The sequence below is a fragment of the Rattus rattus genome, chromosome 2 (assembly GCF_011064425.1).
Source record: "Rattus rattus isolate New Zealand chromosome 2, Rrattus_CSIRO_v1, whole genome shotgun sequence".
NCBI lineage: Eukaryota > Metazoa > Chordata > Mammalia > Rodentia > Muridae > Rattus > Rattus rattus.
This window is the reverse complement of record NC_046155.1, coordinates 172,773,775-172,797,979: the sequence shown is the minus strand read 5'-3', so window position 1 is coordinate 172,797,979 and position 24,205 is coordinate 172,773,775. Positions and strand designations below refer to the sequence as shown.

At 51.8% G+C, this 24,205-nt stretch overlaps 2 protein-coding genes across 14 annotated transcripts; both read right to left on the bottom strand.

The window, feature by feature from the left end:
- Positions 1–10,366: 10,366 nt before the first annotated feature.
- Inafm1 (InaF motif containing 1) lies at positions 10,367–11,111 on the bottom strand. Its single transcript, XM_032894397.1, has one exon. It carries the CDS (start codon positions 10,941–10,943, stop codon positions 10,557–10,559), a length of 387 nt encoding a protein of 128 aa, XP_032750288.1. The 5' UTR covers positions 10,944–11,111; the 3' UTR covers positions 10,367–10,556.
- A 356-nt stretch (positions 11,112–11,467) lies between these two features.
- Ccdc9 (coiled-coil domain containing 9) lies at positions 11,468–23,927 on the bottom strand. Of its 13 annotated transcripts, XM_032894387.1 has the most exons (16): positions 23,119–23,134; positions 22,499–22,610; positions 21,973–22,030; positions 21,830–21,881; positions 21,597–21,701; positions 20,170–20,268; positions 19,777–20,025; positions 18,018–18,101; positions 17,759–17,932; positions 16,046–16,230; positions 14,383–14,429; positions 14,152–14,284; positions 13,856–13,949; positions 13,382–13,757; positions 12,900–13,016; positions 11,700–12,098 (listed from the first exon to the last, which is right to left on the bottom strand). In XM_032894387.1, exons 4-16 carry the CDS (start codon positions 21,830–21,832, stop codon positions 11,992–11,994), a joined length of 1,773 nt encoding a protein of 590 aa, XP_032750278.1. In that variant the 5' UTR covers positions 21,833–21,881; positions 21,973–22,030; positions 22,499–22,610; positions 23,119–23,134; the 3' UTR covers positions 11,700–11,991. The 13 variants fall into 13 exon arrangements, with proteins under 13 accessions (XP_032750284.1, XP_032750286.1, XP_032750278.1 ...); XM_032894393.1 differs by lacking the exons at positions 21,973–22,030; positions 22,499–22,610; positions 23,119–23,134 and adding exons at positions 11,468–11,575; positions 23,823–23,927 and having other exon boundaries at positions 12,046–12,098; XM_032894395.1 differs by lacking the exons at positions 21,973–22,030; positions 22,499–22,610; positions 23,119–23,134 and adding exons at positions 11,468–11,575; positions 23,823–23,927 and having other exon boundaries at positions 12,046–12,098; positions 12,924–13,016.
- Positions 23,928–24,205: the final 278 nt, after the last annotated feature.

The following is a 24,205-nucleotide window of genomic DNA, read 5'->3' as shown; positions in this document are numbered from 1 at the left end:
AAGTTTATGACTGGAGGCTTTGTAGGTGTTTGGTTTGGTTTGGTTTGGTTTTTTGGCAGCGAGGGTGGGGTATGGAGGTGGAGATTTTTCCATCTCCTTTTGGTTTCTGGTTTGTTTGTTTGTTTTTCGGAACAGGGTTTCTCTGTGTAGCCCTGGAACTCACTCACTCTGTAAACCAGGCTGGTCTCGAACTCACTGTTCCGCCTGCCTCTGCTTCCACATTGCTGGAAATAAAGGTGTGTGCCACCACCGCCCCGCTGGGACTTAGTTCAAAAAACAAAACATTTAATGTGAGAGCGCTTCGGCTGCACCCATCTCTGTGTGCCACGTGTGTGCCTAGTACTAAAGAGGGTTTTTAAAAAAAAAAAAAAAAAAGGGGATTTAGTTCAGTGGTAGAGAGCTAAAAGAGGGTTTAAAAAAAAAAAAAGGGTGTCAAATCTCATGGAACTGAAATTACGGAAGGTTGTAAGCCTCCATGTGAGAGCTGAGAATTAAGCCCCAAGGGCCCTCAGTGCTCTTAACCTATTAAGCCATATTTCCAGCACCCTGGGGGCTTTTTGTTGTGTGTTTGTTCATTCTGCAGTGCTACGAATCAACTCAAACTCATAGCTTAAGCATGCTAGACACGCCGCCCTTACCGTCTGCCTACAGCCACACCTCCATGGTTCAGTTTGAAATGTACTGAAAACCTGCACTGAAGGCAGAGAGGTTGGCTTTGGAAGGAAGTAACTTATATTCTCTAATTTGTGCTTTTGCCCTCTAAATTCCTTTAGAGCTGAAGATGACTTTGAATTTCTCATCCTTCTGACTCGACCTGGAGTTACAGCAGACTGCTACAGTCTCAGGTTTAGGCATGCCCCACCCCCCTGCTTCCTGTACAGGAAGCAACTGATCCACACCACAAGCCCCTGTCTCTTAGCTAGAGCAGCTGAACATGGCTCTCAAGAAGAGAAGGAAGTCTGGAAGTGGGTGGAACCCAATGATAAAAAACAATCTATACAAGATCTACAGAAGAATGGCAGTTTTGCTTAGATTCCCCCTAAGCAGTCTAAGATAAGAATTTTGGAGAAGGAAGTTTATTTGGGAGGTGTCTAAAGTGCCCCCCCCCCGCCGTGAGAGGCTGGGTTTGTAGATCATTTCTAAAGTTCCTACCCTAGGATCCCCCAGTAAGGGGCTGGGGCGTGGCTCAGTGGTAGAGCGCTTGCCCAGGATATGGGAACTAAATTCAATCCTTAACTCTGCAAAAAGAAAAAGGGAAATTAGAACTGGAGAGATCTTTTCAGGTGGTTAAGAGAATACACTGGAGGGGTTGGGATTTAGCTCAGTGGTAGAGCGCCCTAGCAAGCGCAAGGCTCAGGTTTGGTCCCCAGCTCCGAAAAAGGAAGGAAGGAAGGAAGGAAGGAAGGAAGGAAGGAAGGAAGGAAGGAAGGAAGGAAGGAAGAGTATACACTCAGGGGCTGGAGAAATGGCTCAGTGGTTAAGAGCACTGACTGCTCTCCCAGAGGTTCTGAGTTCAATTCCTGGCAACCACATGGTGGCTCACAACCATCTGTGATGGGATCTGATGCCCTCTTCTGGTGTGTCTGAAGACAGCTACAATGTACTCACATATATAAGACAGATAAATCTTTAAAAAAAAAAAAAAAAAAACCACTCTTCCGGAGGTTAGGGACTCCCAGGAAGGATGCTCACAAATGCCTGTAAGTCCATTCTAACGATCTGGCGCCCTCTTCTGGCATCTGTGGGCACAAGTACACAAGGGGCAGTCACATACAAATAATAAAAATGAATCTTTAAAGTTTAAATTAATAATAACTCAGATTTTCACTTAATATGCCTACTAAAATTATAATTCCTTGAGTGGTGTTTTCTTTAATTCTGATAGGCAGTGCTGTTCCAGAATCCTCCTCCTCAGTCAGAACGGGTCCTCAGCATCACCAACATTTTCTGTTTTCTGAAAAACTGTATGGGTTTCTGTCAGGAATCATTTTGTGGGGTTTCTGGTGGCAGAAAGTTTATGTCTGCTTCCCCCCCCCCATGGATAAATATACATAATACTGCAGTCACTCCGACCACTGCAAGGCAGGCAGACGAGGCCAAGGTCAGTCATGACAGTCAGGAAAATAAAAAGGACAACTCTTTGAGGCATACGGAGGTGTGAGGGCTGAGTTTTTTGCATACGGACCTGTGAGGGCTGTTTTTTTTTTTTTTTTCTCCAAGAGAAATGTTAAAAAAAAAGATGGAGGGGGTTGGGATTTAAAAAAAGGCCCCTGGCGGGTCCTGGGATTAGGTCTGAAAAAAAACTCAAAAAAAAAAAAAAAAAAAAAGATGGAGGGCTGGAGATGGATGGCTCAGTGGTTAAGAGCACTGACTGCTCTTCCAGAGGCCCTGAGTTCAAATCCCAGCAACCACATGGTGGCTCACAACCATCTGTAAGGGGATCCAATGCCCTCTTCTGGTGTGTCCGAAGATAGCAACAGTATACTTATAAAATAATTAATAAATTAATATTTTTTTAAAAAAGAGATGGAGATGAAGGTTAAGTATCATGTATGAGTCACCTTTTGTTTTTAAAAATGTATTTATTTTGTGTGTGGGCATTTTGCAGGCATGTGTACATAGTGTGTACCACATCCATGCAGTGCCTGGTGAAGGCCAGAAGAGAGGGACAGTGCTCTTAACTGCTGAGCCATCTCGCCAGCCTGCTTTTGTCTTTTTAAAACACCAGACTTGATGTTTGATAATTAAAATGACTTGTTGTCCTGTGAATTTCTTTCTTTCTTTTTCCTTTTTCCTTTTTCTTTTGTTGTTGTTGTTGTTGTTTTGTTGTTGTTGTTGCTTTTTTGCTTTAGAAACTGAAAATTAAATTGTGTAATTTGATTGTTGTTGTTTTGATTGAGGGCAGGTATTTTTCTTTTAAGATTTATTTATTTATTATGCATGAGTACACTGTAGCTGTTTTTAAAACACCAGAAGATGTTTCAGATCTCATTAAATGACTTGTGTGGTTGTGTTGAACTTTGAAGAACTTTCTTTCTTTTAACTTTTTTCCTTTTTTGTTTTTTTTGGTTGGTTGGTTTTGTTTTTTGCTTTTTTACTTTAGAAACTGAAAAATAAATGTAATTTGGTTGTCAGCTCTGGGGGGTTGTTTTGTTTTGTCTTGGCTTTTGTTTTGGGGGTCTTGTTTTGTTTTTGTTTTTGAAAGTAGCCCTGGCTTGCCTGAAACTTGCTATGTGTACCATGCTGGCCTCGAATTCATTGAGACTGTTGGGATTTACAGTGTAGACTGCCTCGCCTGGCTAGCCCACCAGTTTTTACAACAGTCAAAAGTGAATCACTGTCTTTTTTTTTTTTTTTTCTCCTGAGCTGGGGACCGAACCCAGGACCTTGCGCTTGCTAGGCAAGTGCTCTACCACTGAACTAAATCCCCAACCCCCAGTTTTTAATTCATGGCATTCATCAGTGTTCTCATCCTCAGGAGGGGATCCTGTTACTAAGGCAACAGAATGGTGAGCACACAGTGGGGCCTTTATCAAGAACACCGAAGTAACGATGGTTTGAGGGGCTCAGTCCCCTCTCCACCACGTGCAACTTCAGGCTTGTGACAAAGTGCCCTTACCTGCTAAGCCGCTGTGCGTCCTCTCCTCCGACCATTTGACATAGAATAATATCCCACTATATAGAGAGGGGGCACCGTCCTCATCTCTGGAAGAAATTCTGTGTGTATGTGTGCACACTCATGCTCACGTGTGTGCATGTTTATAAAGACCAGAGGACAGCCTAGGCTGTTGTTCCTCAGGAGCCTCTCCCCTGCTGCTGCTTGGTTGCTGTTTGAGAAAGGAGGCTCCTTCCTGAAGCAAGGGCTCACTGAGTTAGTCACAGACATCCTCCTGCCTCCTGCCTCCTCGTGGTGCTGGGATTAAAAGACAGTGCCACCACACCTGCTTTTTTTTTTTTTTTTTTGGTTCTTTTTTTTGAGCTGGGGACCTCCTTCCTGAACCCAGGGCCTGGCGCTAGTCACTAGGCAAGTCCTCTGCCTCTGAGCTAAATCATGTGCCACCCCTTGCTTTTTTTTTTCTTTCTTAATGGGGTTTACTCTGTAACTCAAACCGGGTCTTGTGCTTGCTAGGCATGAATGTTACAAACTGAGCTACCTCCCCACCCTCACAAAATACATACATACACACATACATACATACATACATACATACATACATACATAGTCTTTTCAGACAGTCTCTCTATACAAAGTTTTTGAAAACTGTTTATTCTTAAAGCTGTGGTAAAATATATGCAACATAAACGTTACCATTATATATTCTCTCTCTCTCTCTCTCTCTCTCTCTCTCTCTCTCTCTCTCTCTCTCTCTCTCTCTCTGTGGCACATGCCTTTAATCCCAGCACTCAAGAGGCAGAGGCAGGCCTCTGTGAGTTTGAGGCTAACCTGGTCTGTGTATTGAGCTCCAAAGCTACAAAGTAAGACCCTGCTCCAACAAACAAACGGAAAACGTTTTTAAAGACAGGGGTCTTACAGTGTAGTTCAAACTGTCCTGAAAGTCATTACACAGTCATTACACAACTGATCAACACCCTGTTTCAGCCTCCTGAATGCCTGGATGACATGTATGACCCAGCATGGCCGATTGTTACAGCCGTTAAAATATTTTCTCATTTATTTATCAGTGTGTGTGTGTGTGTGTGTGTGTGTGTGTGTGTGTGTTTAACTACACACATGCCATATCGTGTGTAGAGGAACCTGGAGGGGTCAGTCATTCCTTTTCTATCACTCAAGTAACTGACTTTAAAAAGAAGTGTTTTATATTTCTTTTTCTAAAAGATGTATTTATTTATTATATATAAGTACACTGTAGCTGTCCTCAGACACACCAGACGACAGCATCAGATCTCATTACAGATGGCTGTGAGCCACCATGTGGTTGCTGGGATTTGAACTCAGGACCTCTGCAAGAGCAGTCAGTGCTCTCAACCACTGAGCCATTTCTCCAGCCCTATATTTCAATTACATATAAGAACATGTGCCTCTCCTTGAGTGTGTACACCAGGAGGGCGCATGTGCCCACAGGAGCCAGCAGAGGGCAGCAGATCCCCTGGAACTGGAGTCACAGGCAGCTCTGCACTACCTGACCTGACTGTTTCCCTCAGGGGTGGAGCTGTAATCAGGACTCGTAAGCCGAAGAAGCCTTTTCTTCCTCAGGTTGATTCTGCTCATGGCATTAGTCGCAGTGATACAAAGCAAACTGGGAGGGGCTGGATGGAGTCTCACTCAAGCTGGCCTGAACTCACAGGGATTCTGGTGCGTGCGTCTCCAGGGAGGACCGCAGGCCTGTGCCGCCACGGCCAGCTTCTAGATGGCATTTGGAGGAGACAACCATTCAGACCCTGGGCACCCCCAATGCAGATTTAGGCAACACAGCCACAGCCTTTCCCAGGAAGTCTCCGCTAACTTTAAATAGCATCCTTTCAGCAGGAGTTTGATTCTCCTGGAATCATTTTCATATTTATTTATTGAAATTAAGATGAGACAGAATGTCTACAGCAATTAGGATGACATTTTCCCCTTCTATTATATTATTCACGTGGTTTATGAACTCTCCTTGTAAACAACCCCAATGATTCAGAAACTGAGCGAACGTGGTTTTGTTCTGAGCTTTGTTTTGAGACAGGATCTCATGTAGTCCAGGCTAGCCCCGAACCCATTGGTTTTGTGTGTCAACTTGACACAAGCTGGAGTTATCACAGAGAACAGAGCCTCAGTTGAGGAAATGTCCCCATGAGATCCGGCTGTAAGGCATTTTCTCAATTAGTGGTCAAGCGGGGAGGACCCAGCCCATTGTGGCTGGTGCTGCCTCTGGGCTGGTGTCTTGGGTTCTGTAAGAGAGCAAGCTGAGCAAGCCAGGGGGAGCAAGCCAGTAAGTAACATCCCTCCATGGCCTCTGCATCAGCTCCTGCTCCCTGCCCTGCCTGAGTTCCAGTCCTGACTTCCTTTGGTGATGAACAGCAGTGTGGAAGTGTCAGCTGAATAAACCCTTTCCTCCCCAAGTTGCTTCTTGGTCGAGATGTTTGTGCAGGAATAGAAACCCTGACTCAGACACCCATTGATGTAGCCAAGAACAGCCTTGAGCTCCTTGATCCTGAGCCTGCTTCTGAGTGCTGGGATTTCAGCTGTGTGCCACCATGCCTGGGTGTTGCTATGTGAAAAGCAACTAAAGGAAGGACGGAAGGACGGAAGGAAGGAACGAAGGAACGAAAGGTGGGTTAATTAGGACACCGTCCATCACAGCAGCTTGAGGCAGCTGAGACCATTGTGCGCCCACTTGGGAAGTTGAGGGATGAACGACAGTGCCCAGCTTGCTTTCGCCTTTGTATTCCGCCATGAACCCCGGGTCCATGGGATGGGTCCACCCACAGGGTGAAGGTCTTCCCACCTTGGGTAATCTAGATGACCTTCCACATACTCGGCCCAGAGGCTTGTCTTTCAGGTGACTCTAGAGCTTACCAAGGTGAGGACTTAGCAGGACACACCAGGTAGACAAGCTCCGAGTTACAGCAGCCCTGTGTTTTATCGCTGCTGTTTGCCTTTCCTGCAGAGACAGAGTCTCACTGTCTGACCTGTCCCACGCCTTACAGGGTGAGGCAAAAGCACATCGCCCCCTAGAGGCAGCCTCCATTCTTTACAGCAAGGGTGGGGCGTCTCCTTGCTGATCCCAGATGGATGACAGGCTATGGGACCAAGGTGGGAAATCCCATGGTAGCTGCTCTTCCTGTATGGTGCAGAGTGGCATCTTGACTGGATGAGTAAAGTCCACTGCTTACAGGCCAAGTCACTGCACACGGCTGCAGGGACAGGGAACACACTGCACTTGCTAGTAGCATTCGGGGGAAAGACTGTTCCCAAGCCACTGTGGCCACATGCAACCAGCATCCTCTCTGTTAGCCCCCAACATGGTGGGTGAGCTAGTCTGACACCTCATGGTTAGTCTGATGGGGTGGGGATGAGATGGAAGGGCTCGGTTGCCATTTTTATGGCTAGAAAGCCAAAAGGAAGAGTGTATCAGTTAGATGGGTGCTTAGAAGCCATTGGAACTAGAAACCCAGAACATGAATCAAGATTGAGGAAGAAGAGGACAGGAGGACTAGAGACGGCTCAGTGGTTAAGAGCACTGACTGCTCTTCCAGAGGTCCTGAGTTCAATTCCCAGCAACCACGTGGCAGGTCACGACCATCCAGTGCTCTCTTCTGGTGCATCTGAACACAGCTACAGGGTACTCGTATAAATAAAGCCTTAAAAAGAAAAAGGGAAGACAGGAGCCAGCCCTTGGGTGCAGCATTCAACAGAGAGAATCTGGAGTTCAACACATCACTGGCAGCACGCGGAGACAGTGACAAGCAGGGAGCTCTCAGATGGGCAGAAGGAGCTGCCGCAGCCTGGCTTCTCAGGCTGTGAGACATGGGGGCATATGGCATCAGCCTGGCTGCTGTGGAGGCAGAAAAACTGAGCAGCAGAGCTGCCTGTCCTCCTCGAGGCGAAAGCTTCATAAGCCGGGACCATCTGAGGGAAAGCAGTCCCCAGGCTGACTTCTCAGGGACACTGGGGACATATGTCCCCCATGGCTCTCAGGGAGAAAAAAGGACAGCACGCCTGAGGGAACTCAGCATGAGGAGAGCAGCATCTGATGCTCAGTTCACTGTGCCAGCAGAACTATGCACTATGAAAGTTAAGGAGGATGATCCTGCCAGGTTGGAAGGAAACTCCACTTCCCCAAATTCTGATGGTTACGCCAAAGCCAGCATTCCTCAGGAACTCCTCCACCAAAAGGAGACACTCTCCTCATCACTTTACCACCTGCACAAGGGACAAATGGCTGTCTGTGATGCTTGTTAGCAAACCCATGCCGGCCTCCAGGCTCCCTCAGCACCACGAGGACCAGTTACACACTCCAGAGTCCGTGTCAGCATCTTCTCCACTCTCCTCACCTCCGCCCCTGCCATAACTCCCCCAGCTCCCGGGCTTCCTTCCTCCAGTTACTCATCCTCCTCATAACCCTGCCATTCCAGCCACGCGCCCTCTCTTTAGCCTTCCTGTCTTAGTCCTTTCTCTTGCCTTCTCTGGCTCCCCCTATCCTACAATGGCCATGGCCAGTCTACTGTTTTCTCTCCCTGCTCTGGACTCTTCCAGATGCCTCTGCTGTGTGTACTCTCTCATATCTACAATAAAAACCCTCCCCTTCAGCCATACCACAGAGTGGTCACGTCGTCATGTCATTTATACAGATCTGGGACCGCCTATATGGCTCAGTGAGGAAAGATGTCTGTGGCACAAACCAGAAGTCCAGAGTTCAATGCCCAGGTACTAAAGCGGGAGGAGAAAACCAACTCCCAGAAGTTATCCTCTAACCTCCACATATGCATACATAACTACAAACAGCAGGAGGCCCACGGTGTGATCCCCAGGGCGCAAGATGCTCTGGAAAATGGGAATGGCTTTGGGCACATGTGACTGGAGTGGAAGGATGTCTAGAGCCTCTAATCTGCCCAGCTGTCCAGTTACTTGTAGAGCACTCAGGTTACGCCAAGGCCTTGGCTTTATGAGCTGTCAGTCAACTGGCAGATGCAGGTTTTTGGTGGCATGGCTGCCTTCGAGTCACCCACACTCCCCTATAATTAATGCCCACCCCCCAAACAAATTCACTTGGCAGTGAAGAGGCATTTGCTCCTGTCTCCCAGGAAGAATCAATATGACACAAATGTCATCCTCTCTGCTATATAGGAAACCCAAGACCAGCTTGGGTTACAGGAGACAAAAAAAGGTGATGAGAAATTAGTTCTTTTTTTTTAACAAAACCTTTAAATAAATGTTGAACTAGTAATTAAGATAAATCAGGGTTGACAGGGTGCCAAGTTGCAGGTCCACAGTCCCTTAGCTGAGGTCTTCGGGGACAGATGCATTTCAGAATTCAAGGCTGACCCAATTTTAGAAAGGCCATTCTGTACCTATTATGCAAACTCCCAGTGGCCCAAGGCCGGCACTGTCCACTTCCCCTGGTGGACATGGTAATGTCTTTCTGCAGCAAAACGTGTGAACAGTCACACTGGAAGAGATAAATAAAAAAATATAAATAGAGTGGTATGAGTTGCTCTGTCATCATGTGAGAGGTAAAATTATTCCCCACCCCACTCCCAAATGGTTAAAGTGGGCAGAGCTAGTCAGAATTCAAAGCCCACAGCTGGACTTTGCATAGCGGTACACATCTGCAATCCCAGCCCTTAGGAGACAGAGGAAGGGGGGCTGCTGAGAACACAAAGATCTTGCCACAAGCGAGAGGGCTGGCTCAGTGGTAGAGCACAGTAACAACATGGAGATTCTAAAAACAGAGAAAGAGAAAAGCAAGGAGAAGATAGTGGAGGGAGACAAGAAGAAAGGCTGGGGGGCCATGGGGCTGGAAGAAAAAAAAATGGAAAGGAGAAAGGGAAGCCAAAAGGAACAGACAAGAGGATCCCTACCCCCAACTCACTACTTGATGGTGTACAGGCTTCGGGCTGACAAGCTATCCCTGGGGAATACAGGCTGTGACTCTGAAAGGGCTGAAGGTCAAAGTGGATACGGTACAAACCAACGCTGTTCTCGGGTTTGGATCACTGGTTTAATTCTCTGAACAACAATGTGTTGTCTTCATTTTACAAGACCAGAGAGGTTTAAGTACATTGCTGTACATCATCCTGTGGGGGGAATGCTGGTAGGACAGAAGGAACCAGCAGGGCAGATGACACACTCCCATCTGACAAAAGGCCTCAAGTTCCTGATGCTGTCCAGCTCAGGGGGAAGGAAGGCAATAAAGGAAAACCCTTCTTGAAGCATGGAAGCAGGGTATCCCAGGCCTGCCCAGGGCCAGGCCACAGTCACAGGTAAGGGAAAATAGACTCAGTCGCATGACTTCTTTATCAGAAGCTACACCAGCTTCTCAGCATGGCACCAAGAGCAATGCGGACCAGTTTTGTTATTTTTGTTTTGGTTCAGCTATATGCTCCACACTTCCAAAGCAGCAAATGTGTCGCATCACCACCCAAACCTGAGAAAGCTACAGCATCACTGGCAAGGACAAGCTAGCGCACGGGTGACATCCTCTACCCCTGCCATTGTAAACTGCAGTTTCCAGCACGCACCATTGCCTCCGACACTATTGGAGAGCCCGTGACACTCCAAAAACTGCTAAGGCCTTTACAGTATCTGACCTTCAATGGCCCCAAAAACTGGTAGGCCGCTTCTCCCCATTCCAACCCAAAAATCACATGCGAGCAACGGAAAAGCTTTTAAGCCCGCGCGGACGAAGAGACCAGCGGACGCTGCTGAAGACCACAGACCAGGTAAGCCAGCTGAGGCTGGAGTTTATTGCCGATGAGCGCTGAGTCCCGGGGAGGATCGGGGAAGGATAAGGTCGGGCAGGATCAGGACCTTGGCTAGGAGAGAGGCGGCGCCACGAAGGCGAGGCCGGGAGGTGCAGACAGACAGGCGCAGGCCACGGTGGGGGCGGGCCAGGCTATCCAGGCGCTCGGTGTGCGGTCTCCGGCGTCGCTCCCGGAGCTGGGTGGCGGCTGTGGCGGCGGCTCCGCGGCAGTCCTGGCTGCGGTCGTGGCCCACCGGAGGCCCCAAGCAAGCAGGACGCGGCCGGAGGCGGGGCGGGTGGTGCTGCTCGAGCACACGGAGCGGCTGCAGCGCTGGGCAAGGGGTCGGCGGGGCCCGCAGGCGGCCGCGTGGGGACCCAGATGAGCCCGTAGTAAACCGCAAGCAACACAGCAGCCAAGGATACACACAGGAAGTAGGCGCAGACAGGGGCGAGCCGCAGCCATCGGCCGCGGGGCCCCTCGCTCAGCCCCGTACCACCTGGGCTCTCGCCACCACTGCCCACGCAGCTCGAGCCCCGCATCGCGCTGCCCACTCAGCCTGTACCGACCCCGCCCCCACTCCGCCGCTTCTAGCAAGCCACGCCCCTTCTAGAGTCACGCCCTATCAGACCGCCACCCCCAGCTTAGCCAAACCCCTACATCCTAGACACGCCCCCACTGCCTCTGACCCACCACTATCAAGGCAAGATTTCTTACCCACACCCCAAGGCCACACCCACTCGCTCTTTTCCCGCCCTAGTTGGGTGAGCTCTCCAACCTCAGACTTCTATTCCCTACCCTAGCCCGAGCTCATCGAACCCCTTCCTTCTTCCACCAACTGCAGCTCCACACACTAGTCACCCTCTGCCCGCCGGAGAGAAGATTCCTAGTCTGTTAAAGCCGGAAGCCTACAGAGCTTCTGAACGCCAGCCACGCCCTCCAAGCCCCGGCCCCGCCCCGTTTCACAACCCTGCATCACTTCAAATGTTCTGAGACCCAGTTCCGCTCATCGCCCCTGCTGGCCTTCCCCAGTAACTCCGCACCAGCGCCAACTTCTGTTCCCTAGAGGCGAAGGATCCAGGGTGGACTGCAGGGAGGAGAGCAGCCAGCCTGGGAGCCAGGCAAACCTGCGCTGCCGCCCCTCCCACCAGCGTCTTCAGGATTGCGGGACTGCCTGCGGGGTGGGAGGGGAGAGGTGTGAGGATGACGGGGAGCACTTTTGTCCCGCCTCTTCCGCCACATCAAAGCCCGCCAAGTACAGCAGCCCAGCCTGATCAGCTAGCAGCACAGTTCAAAGGTTGGCGGTAGCACGCGTTTAATTCAAGTCCTCTAGAGAGCCTCCGGCCCTGGCTGCAGGTTCCTGCGCACCCAGGCCTCACAGGAACTGACTTGGAAGCCTCGGCTAGACGGGTACCGTATGACTGGCCCCATTGGTTCCTCAGCAAATTTAGAAGACACCCCTCGGGTCCGGGCTTGTTGCTAACCTGCTTCCTCCCCCCCCTAAGTTTAACCCTGTCCTGTACAGAGTGTAGCAGAAGCAGAGGAGCTGAAGGTTAGTGCAGAGCGAGGCGCCCTGGTCTGCTGGCGCTGTCAGCGGGCAGCCCCCGGCGGTGGAGCAGCTGCCACCACCTTGCAGAAACGCACCCTCTGGAAGTCTGTGATCTCTGCCGTCTCCTGGCCCTCAGGGCCCACCACCTCTGAGGAGACAAAAAAAAAAAACGGTAAATGGAGGACCAGCCTGCCTGATCCACTCTATCCCGCACCCCAGTCAAACCCACCTACAACTTGGCTTCCAGCTTACCCCAGCCCTCAGGAGGCCCATGAAGCAGAGCCCCCTCCAATCTAACCCTATCGACTACTGGGAAGTCGATTACTGGGAAGTGCTAGTGTAATGAGCTCACCCTCCCCTCCAGAACCTCAAACTGTCTAGTCTTCCTAAGGCGCCCTTGGCCTCCACTCCCACCACTCCTTTGACAGCCTTCCTAGGCTCTGCTCCATGTCTTATTCCACTGCAGGGGAAGTGAAAGATAAACACACGAACCTGGCCGACCACATTAAGGTGAACAAGATCAGTCTCTTGCTTCTACTCCCTGGGTTCCAAATTCCCACTTTGGTCTGACCCAAAACGCTAACCCTGCCTTCAGATAAAGTCTTAATAGCCAGCTCCATTCATTCATTCGTTCCTACCTTTAACTAACCACGTTTTGCTTTTATGGGATCTCTAACCAAAATTCGGTTTCAAACTCGAAATCCTATTGCTTCAGCCTCTTACCTCTGAGAACATTCAGATTTCAAATCCCACTTTTAGTTCCTTCCCTGAGCCCAGCTTCCTTGCCCACCACAATTTCTATTGGCTGAAGTCTTAAAGTCCACCCACCCTTTGCACCACAAAGGTCTGATTCCAGGCCCAATCCAGAACAGCACCTGACTCAGCCCATGCCCTGTTCTCCCTATCCCCAAGCCCTTCTCTCCTCAAGGAAAAGACGCAGGACACCCACCTCCACCAGCCTCATGCATCCCACCTGGAGATGCCTCAGACCCCTCTTCTTCAGACTTCAGGGTTCCTGCCAAGGTGGGCCTGCTCTCCAAGGAGGCAAGGGCTGGCTGGTCACCTCCTGGAGAAGGGGAGGCTCAGTCAAGCCCATCCTTTTCCAAACATCTCCCCATATGAGGGGAGCAAGGGGGGTTCAAGGACACAGTGGGGTGGGTGTCATTTAAGGAAGTGAACTTTTTATTGTAAAGAGGCTCTGAACCAGCAAGAGCAGGCTCTAGGAATTGGGATAAAGGCATGGAGTAGGCACAACTGCCCTTCCCTGCCACAAGGGTTGAGGTGTGGGCACAGCCACACCCTTGTACACACACACACACACACACACACAGCAGCAGCCAGTTCAAGCATTCCCAAAAGGCCAGGCCTCACCCGAAGAGTGGGCACCAGGCGAGTGGGCAGTGCTGGGAGAATTCAGTTCCATCTCCTCACCCCAGTCAGACACAGGCTGGTGGTCCTCAGAGGGTGAGAAGGGGCTGGGAGGTTCAACGGGGACTGGGGACAGCAACTCCTGGGGCCCAGCAGGCACGGGGTCCACCTGCTCACAGGTGGGCTTCCCAGCAGGCTCAGCCTCAGGCTGGTGATCAGGAACAGCTGCTGCTTCCTGCTCCTTGGGACTCTCTTCCTCCTCTTCAAACTCTTCTTCCTCCTCCTCCTCCTCCTCAGTAACATCTTCACTCACATCCTCCCATTCTTCATCCTCATCATCATCTTCCCCCTCTTCTTCTCCCTCCTCCTCTTCTCCCACATCTTCCTCACCATCCTCCTCAGGAGGCCGGTGGGCTGGAGCTGGGGTCTCAGGAGGCTGCTGGGAACACAGGCAGATCAAAGAAACGCTTGGGACCTGTTGCCCACCTCCCACAAACCCCCATACACACACCCTACCTTATACCTGCTCTGCCTTACCTGTGTGGGTGTCTCCTCCAGGGACATGGACTGAGAGGATTTGGGAGCTGGGGACACAGCTTCCTCTTTTGTCTCCCAACGGTTATCATGGTCACTGGAGTGGACAGAGCAAAGGGGTAAGGCCTGGGTGAGGGAATGGGATAGACTTCTCCTTAGAGAACATCTGGAACGCTGCACGGGGGGACAGTAGACACAAGCCAAGACAGGGCAGTGACCCTCAAACTGAAGCCAGAGAGAAGGACTCCACACAACCAAGCACACTGAGGAGGGGCTGTCCCAAGGGAAGGGCACCCCACCTATAGGCACGAGGGGCCTTGGCCTGAGGTCGGCTGTTCTTTCTCCTCCTACGGCTGTTGACTTCAGCCTTATGCTGAGAAAGGAACTCTCCAAAAGTGGGGGGCTTAGGAGGTCTTGCCCAAGCTTGATCATCTGCAACAGAAACCCAGATCCAAGGATTTAGGGGAGAGGAATAAAGCATATGCCACATTCAAACCCTACTGCCTGACCCTTTCCAAGATACCACTCACCATAGCGGTGGGACGGTTCGTGGGTAGGGGCTGGGCCATCCTTGAACCTAGGAAAAGAGAGCAGAGCCAGCAATAGCTGAGGGAACTAGGGAAAGGCAGGAGAAAGCAGGGCAGAGGCAGAGGCAGAGGCAGAGGCAGAGGCAGGGCCAGAACAAACCAAAGAAGCTTCAAAGGGGGTTAGACAGGGTGAGGGTAGAATGATGAGGGGCAAACCGAGCTTCCTAGTGCCAAAGCCAGGCAAAGATACGTGCATGGCCTCTGCTACCTCTGCACCCTTGTATGTCTAGCACACCAAGGTCTGCTGGGTTGCTGCACTCAGCCTGCATCCCACAATGAACACATTCAGTGCAAGTTCAAAACGTAACTGTGGGCCAGGCTTGGGATCCTAGCATTTCAGAGGTAGAGCAGGAGAATTAAGGTTTCAGGCTATCCTTGAGGCTTTGTAAACAAGAGAGTATCACTCTGCCACCATCTCCAGGGAAGCAGGCTGATTGAGCCCCGGGATGACAGCCGCTCGCTCAGGGTCAGCCGCTGTGGGTTTTCCTCATCCTGCACCCTGTGCTGGCTACACCTTCTCGGACATCTCGGGGCTCATCGTACAGGAAGATGCAGAGCCTGGGAAGCCTAGTCTTGTGCTAACCTGGGTCAATACAACCCAGAGGCATGTAAGCACATGACAAAACTTTCCTTACACATCTGTGAGGCCAAGGCTGGAAGATGCTGAATTCTATGCCCACTTGAGCTGCACAGCCCTATAATCACAGCATGTAAGTTGAGGCAGTTGAACCAGCAAGACAGCTCAACAGGTAAAGGTGACTGCCACCAATCCCCAGACCCACCCTGCAGAACCTTCCCTATAAGCTAGCTGTCTGCTGTGCTTCCTTGCTCTCCCAATAAATAAACAGCACACAAGCCAAGCATGGCAGCGCATACCTTTAAACCCAGGCAGGCAGATCTGAGCTCCAGGACAGCCAGGGCTACACAGAAAAGCCCTGTCTCCAAAAGCAAAACAAATTATATGTAATATAATAAAAAGAGGCCGAGGCATAGAAGACTGAAGATCAAAGCCAGCCTAGTTAGCTCGCTGCCTTGAAAAAGTGAAAGTGGGGGCTGGGGATTTAGCTCAGTGGTAGAGCGCTTGCCTAGCAGCGAAGGGCCCTGTTCGGTCCCAGCTCCAAGGGGGGAGAAAAAAAAGAAAAGTGAAAGGGATTTAAATGTCAGAAGGCCTGGCTCAGCTCTGGCTGCTCTCCCAGAGGACCCAGGTTCTTCTCCCAGTACCTTCATGGTAAGTAACTCCAGTTTCAGGGATCTGACGCTGTCTTGTAGCTTCCATGGGCCCCCAGGCATGTACATAGTACACAAACATACATGCAGACAAAACACTCATACATAAAAGTTTTAAAGGTGGGGGAATGGGGGCTGTAGAGATGGCTCAGTGTTACAGCACCTGTCCAGAATCCCCCGATGAGGTTCTGGGGGTCTAGCTTAGCACTGTAGCACTTTCAGCACGCCAGAGGTCATAGGTTCAATCCCCAGTAGCAGAAGAAAAGGAAAGGCAGGCTTCCACTTGCCCGACACATGGCCAGCTGTGGCAAACCACCAATAGCCAAGATGATGAGAAAGTGGCTGGAGCCAGCACCCAGCAGGAAGAAGACTGACTCACATGCCATCAGTCTTCTCAGCATCCCACTCCCGCCGCCACTGCCCGGTGGGCTTGCGGTGTCGCTGCAGTCGCTCTTGGTCGATCTTCTCCCTCTCCTGCTTCCAGCGCAGGTATTCTGACCGCTCCCGGCCCGTCATGGACATTGTCATGTCGCCCCCACTGCCCAGGCCAGCCCTGCGACCCTGCTAACAGCACAGCCAATCAGTCTCCAGCTCCTGTCCATGCCCCTCCCCCCCAGAGGCAGAACCACTGTTCAGGGTACGGACAAGCAGCAAGTGTGTGGCTGACGTGGCCTCTTCAGAATGGATCTCTTAAGTTTTTGGTTTCAGACAGGGTCTTACATACCCCGGGGTGGCTGCCTCAAACTCACTATAGAGCTGAAGATGGCCCTTGTGCTGGCCGGTTTTATGTAAACTTGACACAAGCTACAGTTGTTTGGGAGGAGGGAATCTCGGTTGAGGAAATGCCCACCCCAGACTGGCCTGCCTCCACCTCCCAAGTGCCAGATCTCATCTTTCTAGAATTGAGCATTTCCCTTCGGTGGTGTATGTGTGAAGGCCAGAGGCCTGTCCTGCTCTGTCGCCCTCCAGCTTATTCCCTTGAAGCAGGGACTCTGCCTTAGGCTAGCAGCCAGCAAGCCCCAACCACCTTCCTGTCTCCATCCGTAGGGTGCACGGAGCTGTACCCCTACTGCTTATGCACCAAGCACTCTCACCCATTGGCTCCTCTCACTATCGATCCTTTTTAAGATCTATTTCTACTATTTTCCTGTAAATACCATGTGTATGTGTCTGTGTACCCAGAGGCCAGAACAGGGTGTCACGTGCTTTGGAGCTGGTAGTACAGGAAGTCGTGACTTGCCCAATGTGGAGGCTAGAAACCAAACACGAGGACTCTGAAGAGCAGAGCCCCACCCCCCTTTTTCAGACAGGGTTTCTCTGTATAGCCCTGGCTGTCCTATCATGCTGGCCTCCAAGTCAGAGATCTACCAGCCTCTGCCTCCCAAGTGCTGGGATTAAAGGCCACAACGCTCGGCATCACTCAGCACTCTTATGCCCTCTCAATTTTCTTAAGAAACATCCCTGACCCCTCTCACCATTGGGATGGTGGTGTTTCGTATTGCCCATTCTACAATTAGACTTTCACCCATTCAGTTCCCACTGGGATACACTACAATTTTGTCTTGGAACTATTTTCCCTGGCCAGTAATCCCAGCCCTTAGGAGGTAGAAACAGGAGGATCAAGAGTTCAAGACTGCCTAAGCAACTTAATAAAGATAAAAGGACTGGGGATGCAGCCCTGGTACACAGTTTGCATAGCATGTGTAAGACCCTGGGTTATATCCCAACATGGAAAAGAGTCCAGCATAAATCCCTAACAAAGAACACTGGCAGCAGGGCAGAGTAGCACAGCTTTAACCCCAGCACTCAGGGTACAACAGGCAGATGTCTGTGCTGGGCTTATGGCTACAACTCCATGTAAACTGGGCTGGCCTGGAGGTCCAGGTCACCAGGGCTGGAGGTGAAACCCTGGCCAAGCCTGGCAACCCAAAAGCTTGAACTGCATAGTGAGTTCCAAACCAGCCCAAGACCCTACCAAAATCCCCCAAAATCAAGCAGGTACTAATCCTGGCAAAAAGCAGCCCTGGTCTGCCCACCAAAGCCATCCTAAAGGGTCCTTGGGAGCCCTTCCACAGGGAGATGCAGCACCCACCTGTCGCTCCTGTTCCAAGCCAGAGCGCACCCGCTCAAAATCCGAACCTCCCCAGTTGCGTCCATGCCGGCGGCTGCCTTCCCGGCGATCCCTCTCGGACTCCTCAAGGGGCCCACCGCGGCGTCGGGGGTCATCCAGGAAGTTGCGTACTGGGTTGGGCTCCAGCACCCCTTCCTGCAGCAGGAGACTGGCATGTAGGCAGGCTGGGAGGCGCTGAGGCGCCTTTCCACTCAGCCCACCCTGGGGGCCCTGTGCGGACCCGCTGGTTACGCTCGTATTCTGCGATCTTCTCCATCTCCTCATTCATCTTCTCGATGTTCTGCCTGCGCCGCTCCTCCCACTCCTGTGGGACAAGGTGGCACATGGCTGTCAGTAAAAACCCATATGACCAGCTATACAGGAAAGACAGGGCAGCCCAAACTCCCCAAGGACAGACAGGTGACACAAGATGCCTAACTTAAAACTTGTATGGATTTTGGGGACCCTGACACCTCAGCCACCACAGAAACGATGCCTGGAGTGATGACTTGGCAAGCGACAGGTGAGCACTCCACCCCTGCCTCCTGCAAGCCTGACAGTTCACAAACTACAGCCGGCTGGACAGGACTCTCCCATCCTAGCCTCCGCTGCTGTGAGTGTGGCGGCCGAGTTCTTCCCAACAAAATGTAAGAAAATGTGTTTTCCTGACCTTGTCAGTGCCCCTTCAGGACAACAATCAGCCGGCCTTGGCCTCCTGGTCCACACTACTTAGCTTAACACGTGAAAGAAACAAACTCTGATTCTACTGAGGCCATTGCATCTGGGGTCTGTGCATGCACATGCATGTTCACGTGTGTACGTGAGGAGGCCAGAAGGACAACTTTGAGCACTAGTCTCGTCTCTTCTTTGGAGACAGAGTCTCGCTGTGTAGCTTTGGCAAGCCTGGAACTCACTAGCAGAGATTTGCTCGCCTTCCTCTGCTCAAATGAAAGGTGGGCACCGCAACACCAGGCCTATCCACCACTTTTTGAACAGAGCCTCTCACTGGCCTGGAGCTCACCATGTAGGTTGGCATGGCTGACCACAGTGCCCAAGGTCCGCCTGTCTCTACTGTACCTGCTAGGGTACAGGTTACAAGCCCACACTACCACACTCATCTCTTCTGTGGGTTCTAGGGACCAAACGTAGGCCTCAAGCACTTAGTGACCAAGTTGTCTCCTAGATTTGCAACCCATGCAGCAGCAGCTCAGCAAACCTTAAGAGTCCATTTCTGGTGTTTGCTGAGTGCCCGCCCTGAGGCACAATGCCTGACAGCAGGGAACACTTACAATGCCCTTTGGGTCTAATCTGTGTTTCCTGGAAGAACAAGAATCTTTACTCCCAGAGAGAAAGCAACCTCACCAGGGCAGAGATTCGCCTTGGACACAAGTCCACACAGCGTGCAAGCCATCACCCAGGCCACTGGGGGCTGGGGAGTGAACAGTCACAGTAAGACCACTAATGCCAACACTAATCTGAACACACAGACAGACACAGAGTGGGCACAAAGAAGATTCCACACAGGAAACAAACAGGAGCAGGAAGTCGGAATCAGAACTTAAGACACACAGAGTGCTGGTCAAGAAAGGAAGAAGAGAACCCTTTTGAAAGTCAGCCGGAGGAACAAGACCCCAAAGACAGAGGATCAGGGAGAAACAAGCATAGAGAGAAGGCAAAGGGAAAGAAATGAACAAGCTGGACACAGCAGGGCAGGCCTGTGTTCCCAGGCACTGAGGAGGCTGAGCAAGAAGATGCCAAATTCAGGCCAGCCTGGGCGACCTAATGAGATGATGATATCCTGTCTCAAAGTCAAAGTGAAGGGCTGAGGAAGCAGCTCCATGGTAAGACACTCATCTAACCTGCCCAAGGCCCTACTTTCAATCCCAAAACCAAAAAAAATGAATGAGTGAATGAATGCATTTAGAATGAAAGCATGCACTGAGTAAAAAACAGGGAACAGAAAACCTTGACCCAAGCTTCATGGCCTGCTTGGTGCCTACCTTGGACTTGCGGTCAGAGGTTGAGTTGTCTCCTGCCCCTAAGAGATGAGGGGATCCCCGGCCCCGGCCCCTCCGGCCCCGGCCCCCAGTACCCCCTCGAAGCTGCTCCCCGGCACCATCCTCCCAGCCTCGGGATGCCCGGCCTACGCCTGCCCGGCCTCCCTGCTGGGGATGGGTCCGGCCCCCTCTGCTGGCCCCTGGGGGCCGAGGAGTCCCAGGAGTCCTCCGAGAGGGACCCAGGTTCTTCTCCTAAAGGGAGAGGAAAAAGTGTCAGTCAAAGGCCAGACAGACCGAAGCGTACTAAGCTAAGAGGCAGCTGACAGGTCTTGGTCCCAGCCCTCAGCCCTCGGCCTCCTCCCCATTCTGCGGATTCAGACATGCTGGGCTCCCCACCTCCACTGCCATATTCTCCTTCTCCATGGAACGGCTCTTCCGGGGGGCTGTCACTGCCACACCCTCCAGTTCAGCTTTTTTCCGATCCTCCTCAATCTCCTAGAGGCAAATTCCCAGGGGAATGGAGGGTTAGGGGTCCTGTCCACCAGCTGAACTCCCATAGTCCTCTACATTTTCCCTGCACCTCTACTCAAGACTTCTCTCCGGAGCCTTATACATCACCTTCCATCAAACCCCTGCATGTTACTCTGCTGCTCCAAAGCCCCCACTGTGAGTAAGGCCATCTGTAAGAGCCGAATGCTTTCCCATCACCGTGGAAGCCATGGTGGGCTCCTCTCCCGCTCCTTTGCACTGGCCGTCTTGCTATTCCCCAGAGCTTTTGCACTAGCTGCTCTGCTAGACTGAGCGAGCCTGTAACTACTCAGGTTTCAACTGCCTTACCACCAACCTGCCTTTCTCTGTTCTCATCCCCTGCTTGGTAAAGCGTGAGGATACCTCTTGGGACTGTTCTCGAATGCACCCCTCCCCCCAGCCTCCAGTGCTGCCTGGCATACAATCAAACCCAGGTTTTAGCACTTTGTTTTGTTTTTATGAATGAATGCATGAAAATGAGTCAATGAGGACCTCCCTTCTCCCAGATCCCCTCATAGACACAGCCCCCCTATGTCTCTGGGGTGCTGCTCTGGACTCTTACCATTCTAGCCCCAACTGCCCTTGGTCGCTGAGCCATGCCTATCCTTTCCCACTAGGGCCCCTGCCCCAGCTTTCTATCTGGACTCCCGAATGACACCCTACCATCCACCACTACACAGAAAAATTGAGATTCCCTATACAGAGCTATTCCCGCCAGGTCTCACTCCCATGCAAAGCCTCCGTGGCTCCCTAGTGCCCTTAGGAATTCTCCAACCTACATGGCTGTCCCCTGATGACCTCCCTAGATCAATTCTCCACCAGCTGATTTTCTAAGCCTTCTCTTGCATCCAGACATTTGCCCAAACTGGTCCCCATGTGAAACGTAATCCATTTCCTTTCCAATTCCTTTCTAATATCAAGCCTCCCTCAGTCCTCAGAATCCCCTCTACCAGGAAACCCTAATGTCTTCAGGATAGAGGGAGAGGTCTGGACTCCCACAGACCTGTTAACTCCCCAATCCCAGCCTTGTCTACTCTGGGTCATCACAGAGGGCAACTAAGTCCCCAGGACCATTCAGCATGGCACAAGGACTCTGAAGACGTCAGTGAGCAGAGTATGAATTCATGAATGAATGAATGAATGAATGATAGGATGGAAGAAGGGAGGCCAGACTACGGCCTTTGGCTTGCAACCTGTGAGTGAAGGGGAAACATGAAAAAGCTTGAAGGGAGAGGTGAGGAAGACTCACTGCGGGGAGGAGAGGGGATGGGGTCTCCAGGGCAGGGCTAGGGCACCTGGTAGCGCCGGATGAGGGCCTCATTCTTCCGTCGAAGAGCCTCAATCCTCTTGTCCAACTCTGCGTCCTTCTCCTCCTTTGATTTCAAATCTAGTGTAGTAGCCTGTGGTGAGGAAGCAGTTAAAAGGCGGAAAGAAAAATCTTCCTACCACACAGGCATTTTACCCAGTATTTGAGACTCTGGTCTCTGTAGCCTACCTCCCCTCCCCTCCCTGCCCCACCCCAGCTCACCATCTTTGGCTGTGATCTTCCTCACAGAAAACACATGTAGCACTGGGAGCTCCTGAAGGCAGAGAGAACAGTATGTTAAGCTCAACAGTATTCTGAAAAGGTGTCTCCTCTCCTTTTTGAGGGTTCCAAAAACACAGACTTACAGAAAAATGCACTTGCACTTCAGCAAGGGAATTCTCAAGTACTGGCCTCGCCTCTCTCCTAAAGAAATACAAACCCTGCCCTTCAATTTTAGATCCACCCATGCAATTAGTCAGACCCACCTTGGGAAAATTCTGACCCCACCCCTGTAACTAATACTCATTCCTCCCAAGATGTCAGTCCAGACTCATTTCCTATAGTAATTTTAGCCAGGATCTGGATCTCAGGTCAGCTACAACCTTTCCTTCCAACCCGCACAAGTAATGTCTAGAGGGCCAGAGGAATGGCTCCTGGAGTAAAGGGGCTTGCTGCCAACCCTAAAAACCTGAGTTCATTCCCCAGAACCCACAAAGTAGAAGAGAACTGACTTCCACCAGTTGTCCTCTGACCTCCGTGTGATTACACATCAATGCACAAAATAAATAAAGCAGAATGAAAAACAGTTCTAACTCTGAGACAACTTTAGTCTGTAGCTCCCCTAAGACTGATACAGCCCAGCCCCACCAGCTGAAAAGGCACTCATCCTACCAAGGCGGAAAAGATTCAGCAAGCAGGCCCAGGATCCACTGCAGGGGCCTTCCTGGACCGGACTTGACCTTCATAGTGATACTCAAGGCAGAAGACAGAACTTCTACAGAGGCTTACAAGAGAAAACTGCCAGCTGCAACCACACCCGACCTCCAAAAACCTCCGTGGCCCCGCCCCTAACTAGGGTGAAACTTCAGGCCCCTCCTTTCCCGCCAGACTCTGGCCCCGCCCCTGCCTCTAAGTTCCCTACTTCCTTGCCTGTGTTCTGCTGCACTCCCAGCTCAGTAAAAACTTTCTAGCTCCATTCCCGCCATTTGCCATTCTCCACCAGCACCCTAGCCCCACTCGCGAAATCCCTGAAATCTTAGCTCCACTTCCATCCAGTCTCAGCCAGCCCCTGGACCCTCCACTAGCTTCTGGGCAATCATCAGGACCCACCACCAGAACCAAGAAACTTTCCTGCCTTGCCCAAGGGATCTCTGCCCCAAACTCTAGCCCCATTAAACACTAAAACCACGTCATAGTGAAATAATCATTGCCCAAAACACTGAGAACAATATTCTGGCTACACCCCCAGCATCTTGGCCAAACCTAGCCTAACGCCTCAGTTCAATCCTCACCTCTTCACTTAAAGCCCTGCCCCTTTCCCCACTCCCCTCGAAACTTTGGCCCCGCCCCGAGCAGGCCACTCTCTTAGCTCCGCCCCTGGCCCTCATAACCACGCCCCCGTTGCACCCCCCCTACAGCCAAGACGAACTTGTAAGGCCCCAAGCAATACTCTAGCCCCGCCCTCAGTTCACTCCGCCCACCGACCTTTACCCCGCCCCGCGCCGTTTGGACCACTCCCCCAGTTCGCCCGCCTACCGCCCAAACCCCACCCCGTACACGCCCAACACTTTAGCCCCGCCCCAAGTTTTTATCGTGCCAACGCCCAGACTCCGCCTCTTATCCCCACCCTACACTATTTGGTCCCGCCCCCAGCGTCTCCGCCCAACGTCCCGAGCCTGCCCCCTAATCCTCTAGGCAAAACTCTGGCCCCACCCCCAGCCCAGACACAGCTTTGCAAGCCCCGCCCCGCTAAGTCAACCACCCGGGCTTGGGGCCCGCCCGCACCCGCTCGTCTGGCCCTGCCCACACGTTCACGGCCCAACCTCAGCACCCCTCAAGCGACCCATGTGGGCGTCGCGTCCCCGCCCCCTGCAGAGTACCCCTGACCCCCCCCCGCCGGCAGCTCGTCTCTATCCGCGCGCGTTCACGCTCCCCTCACGTGGGCGAACAGGCCCCGCCCTCTCCGGGCGCGCACCCGGCCCCCTCCCCCGGTCACCTGTCCCGGAGACCCCGCGGTGTCTGCGACTCCGGCTCCGTCCGCCTTCGCGTCCGCAGCTCCCGGGCCTCACGCGTCACTTCCGGGCCACACCACGTGAAGAGAGGAAATAAGTGGGGCACTTCCGGTCTTGACATCCCATTTCCGGGTGCCTTAAAGGGTCCGCACCCCCTCAGGCTCTGCAGAAGGTGGCAGAAGCGTGTTTGTTCTGTCTGGTCTCAGGGGATGGACATGTAGCCCTAAATCTCTGGGTTCCTTTTTTGGTTTAGACTTTTATCACCCGGAGCCACTGGTTCCCGATTTTACTAGGTAAAAATCAGACATTATACAGGGACCCCTGGAAACCTAAACTGGTTTCATTACCTCTTCTTGCTAATGAAACC

Coding starts and splice junctions, on each gene's coding strand:
- Inafm1 (XM_032894397.1), bottom strand. CDS start 10,943: ATGCGGGGCTCGAGCTGCGTGGGCAGTGGTGGCGAGAGCCCAGGTGGT.
- Ccdc9 (XM_032894383.1), bottom strand. Junction 20,269..21,596: donor CCCTCATCCGGCGCTACCAG/GTGCCCTAGCCC, acceptor ATTTGCCTCTAG/GAGATTGAGGAGGATCGGAA. Junction 14,285..14,382: donor CGAACCGTCCCACCGCTATG/GTGAGTGGTATC, acceptor TTTCTGTTGCAG/ATGATCAAGCTTGGGCAAGA.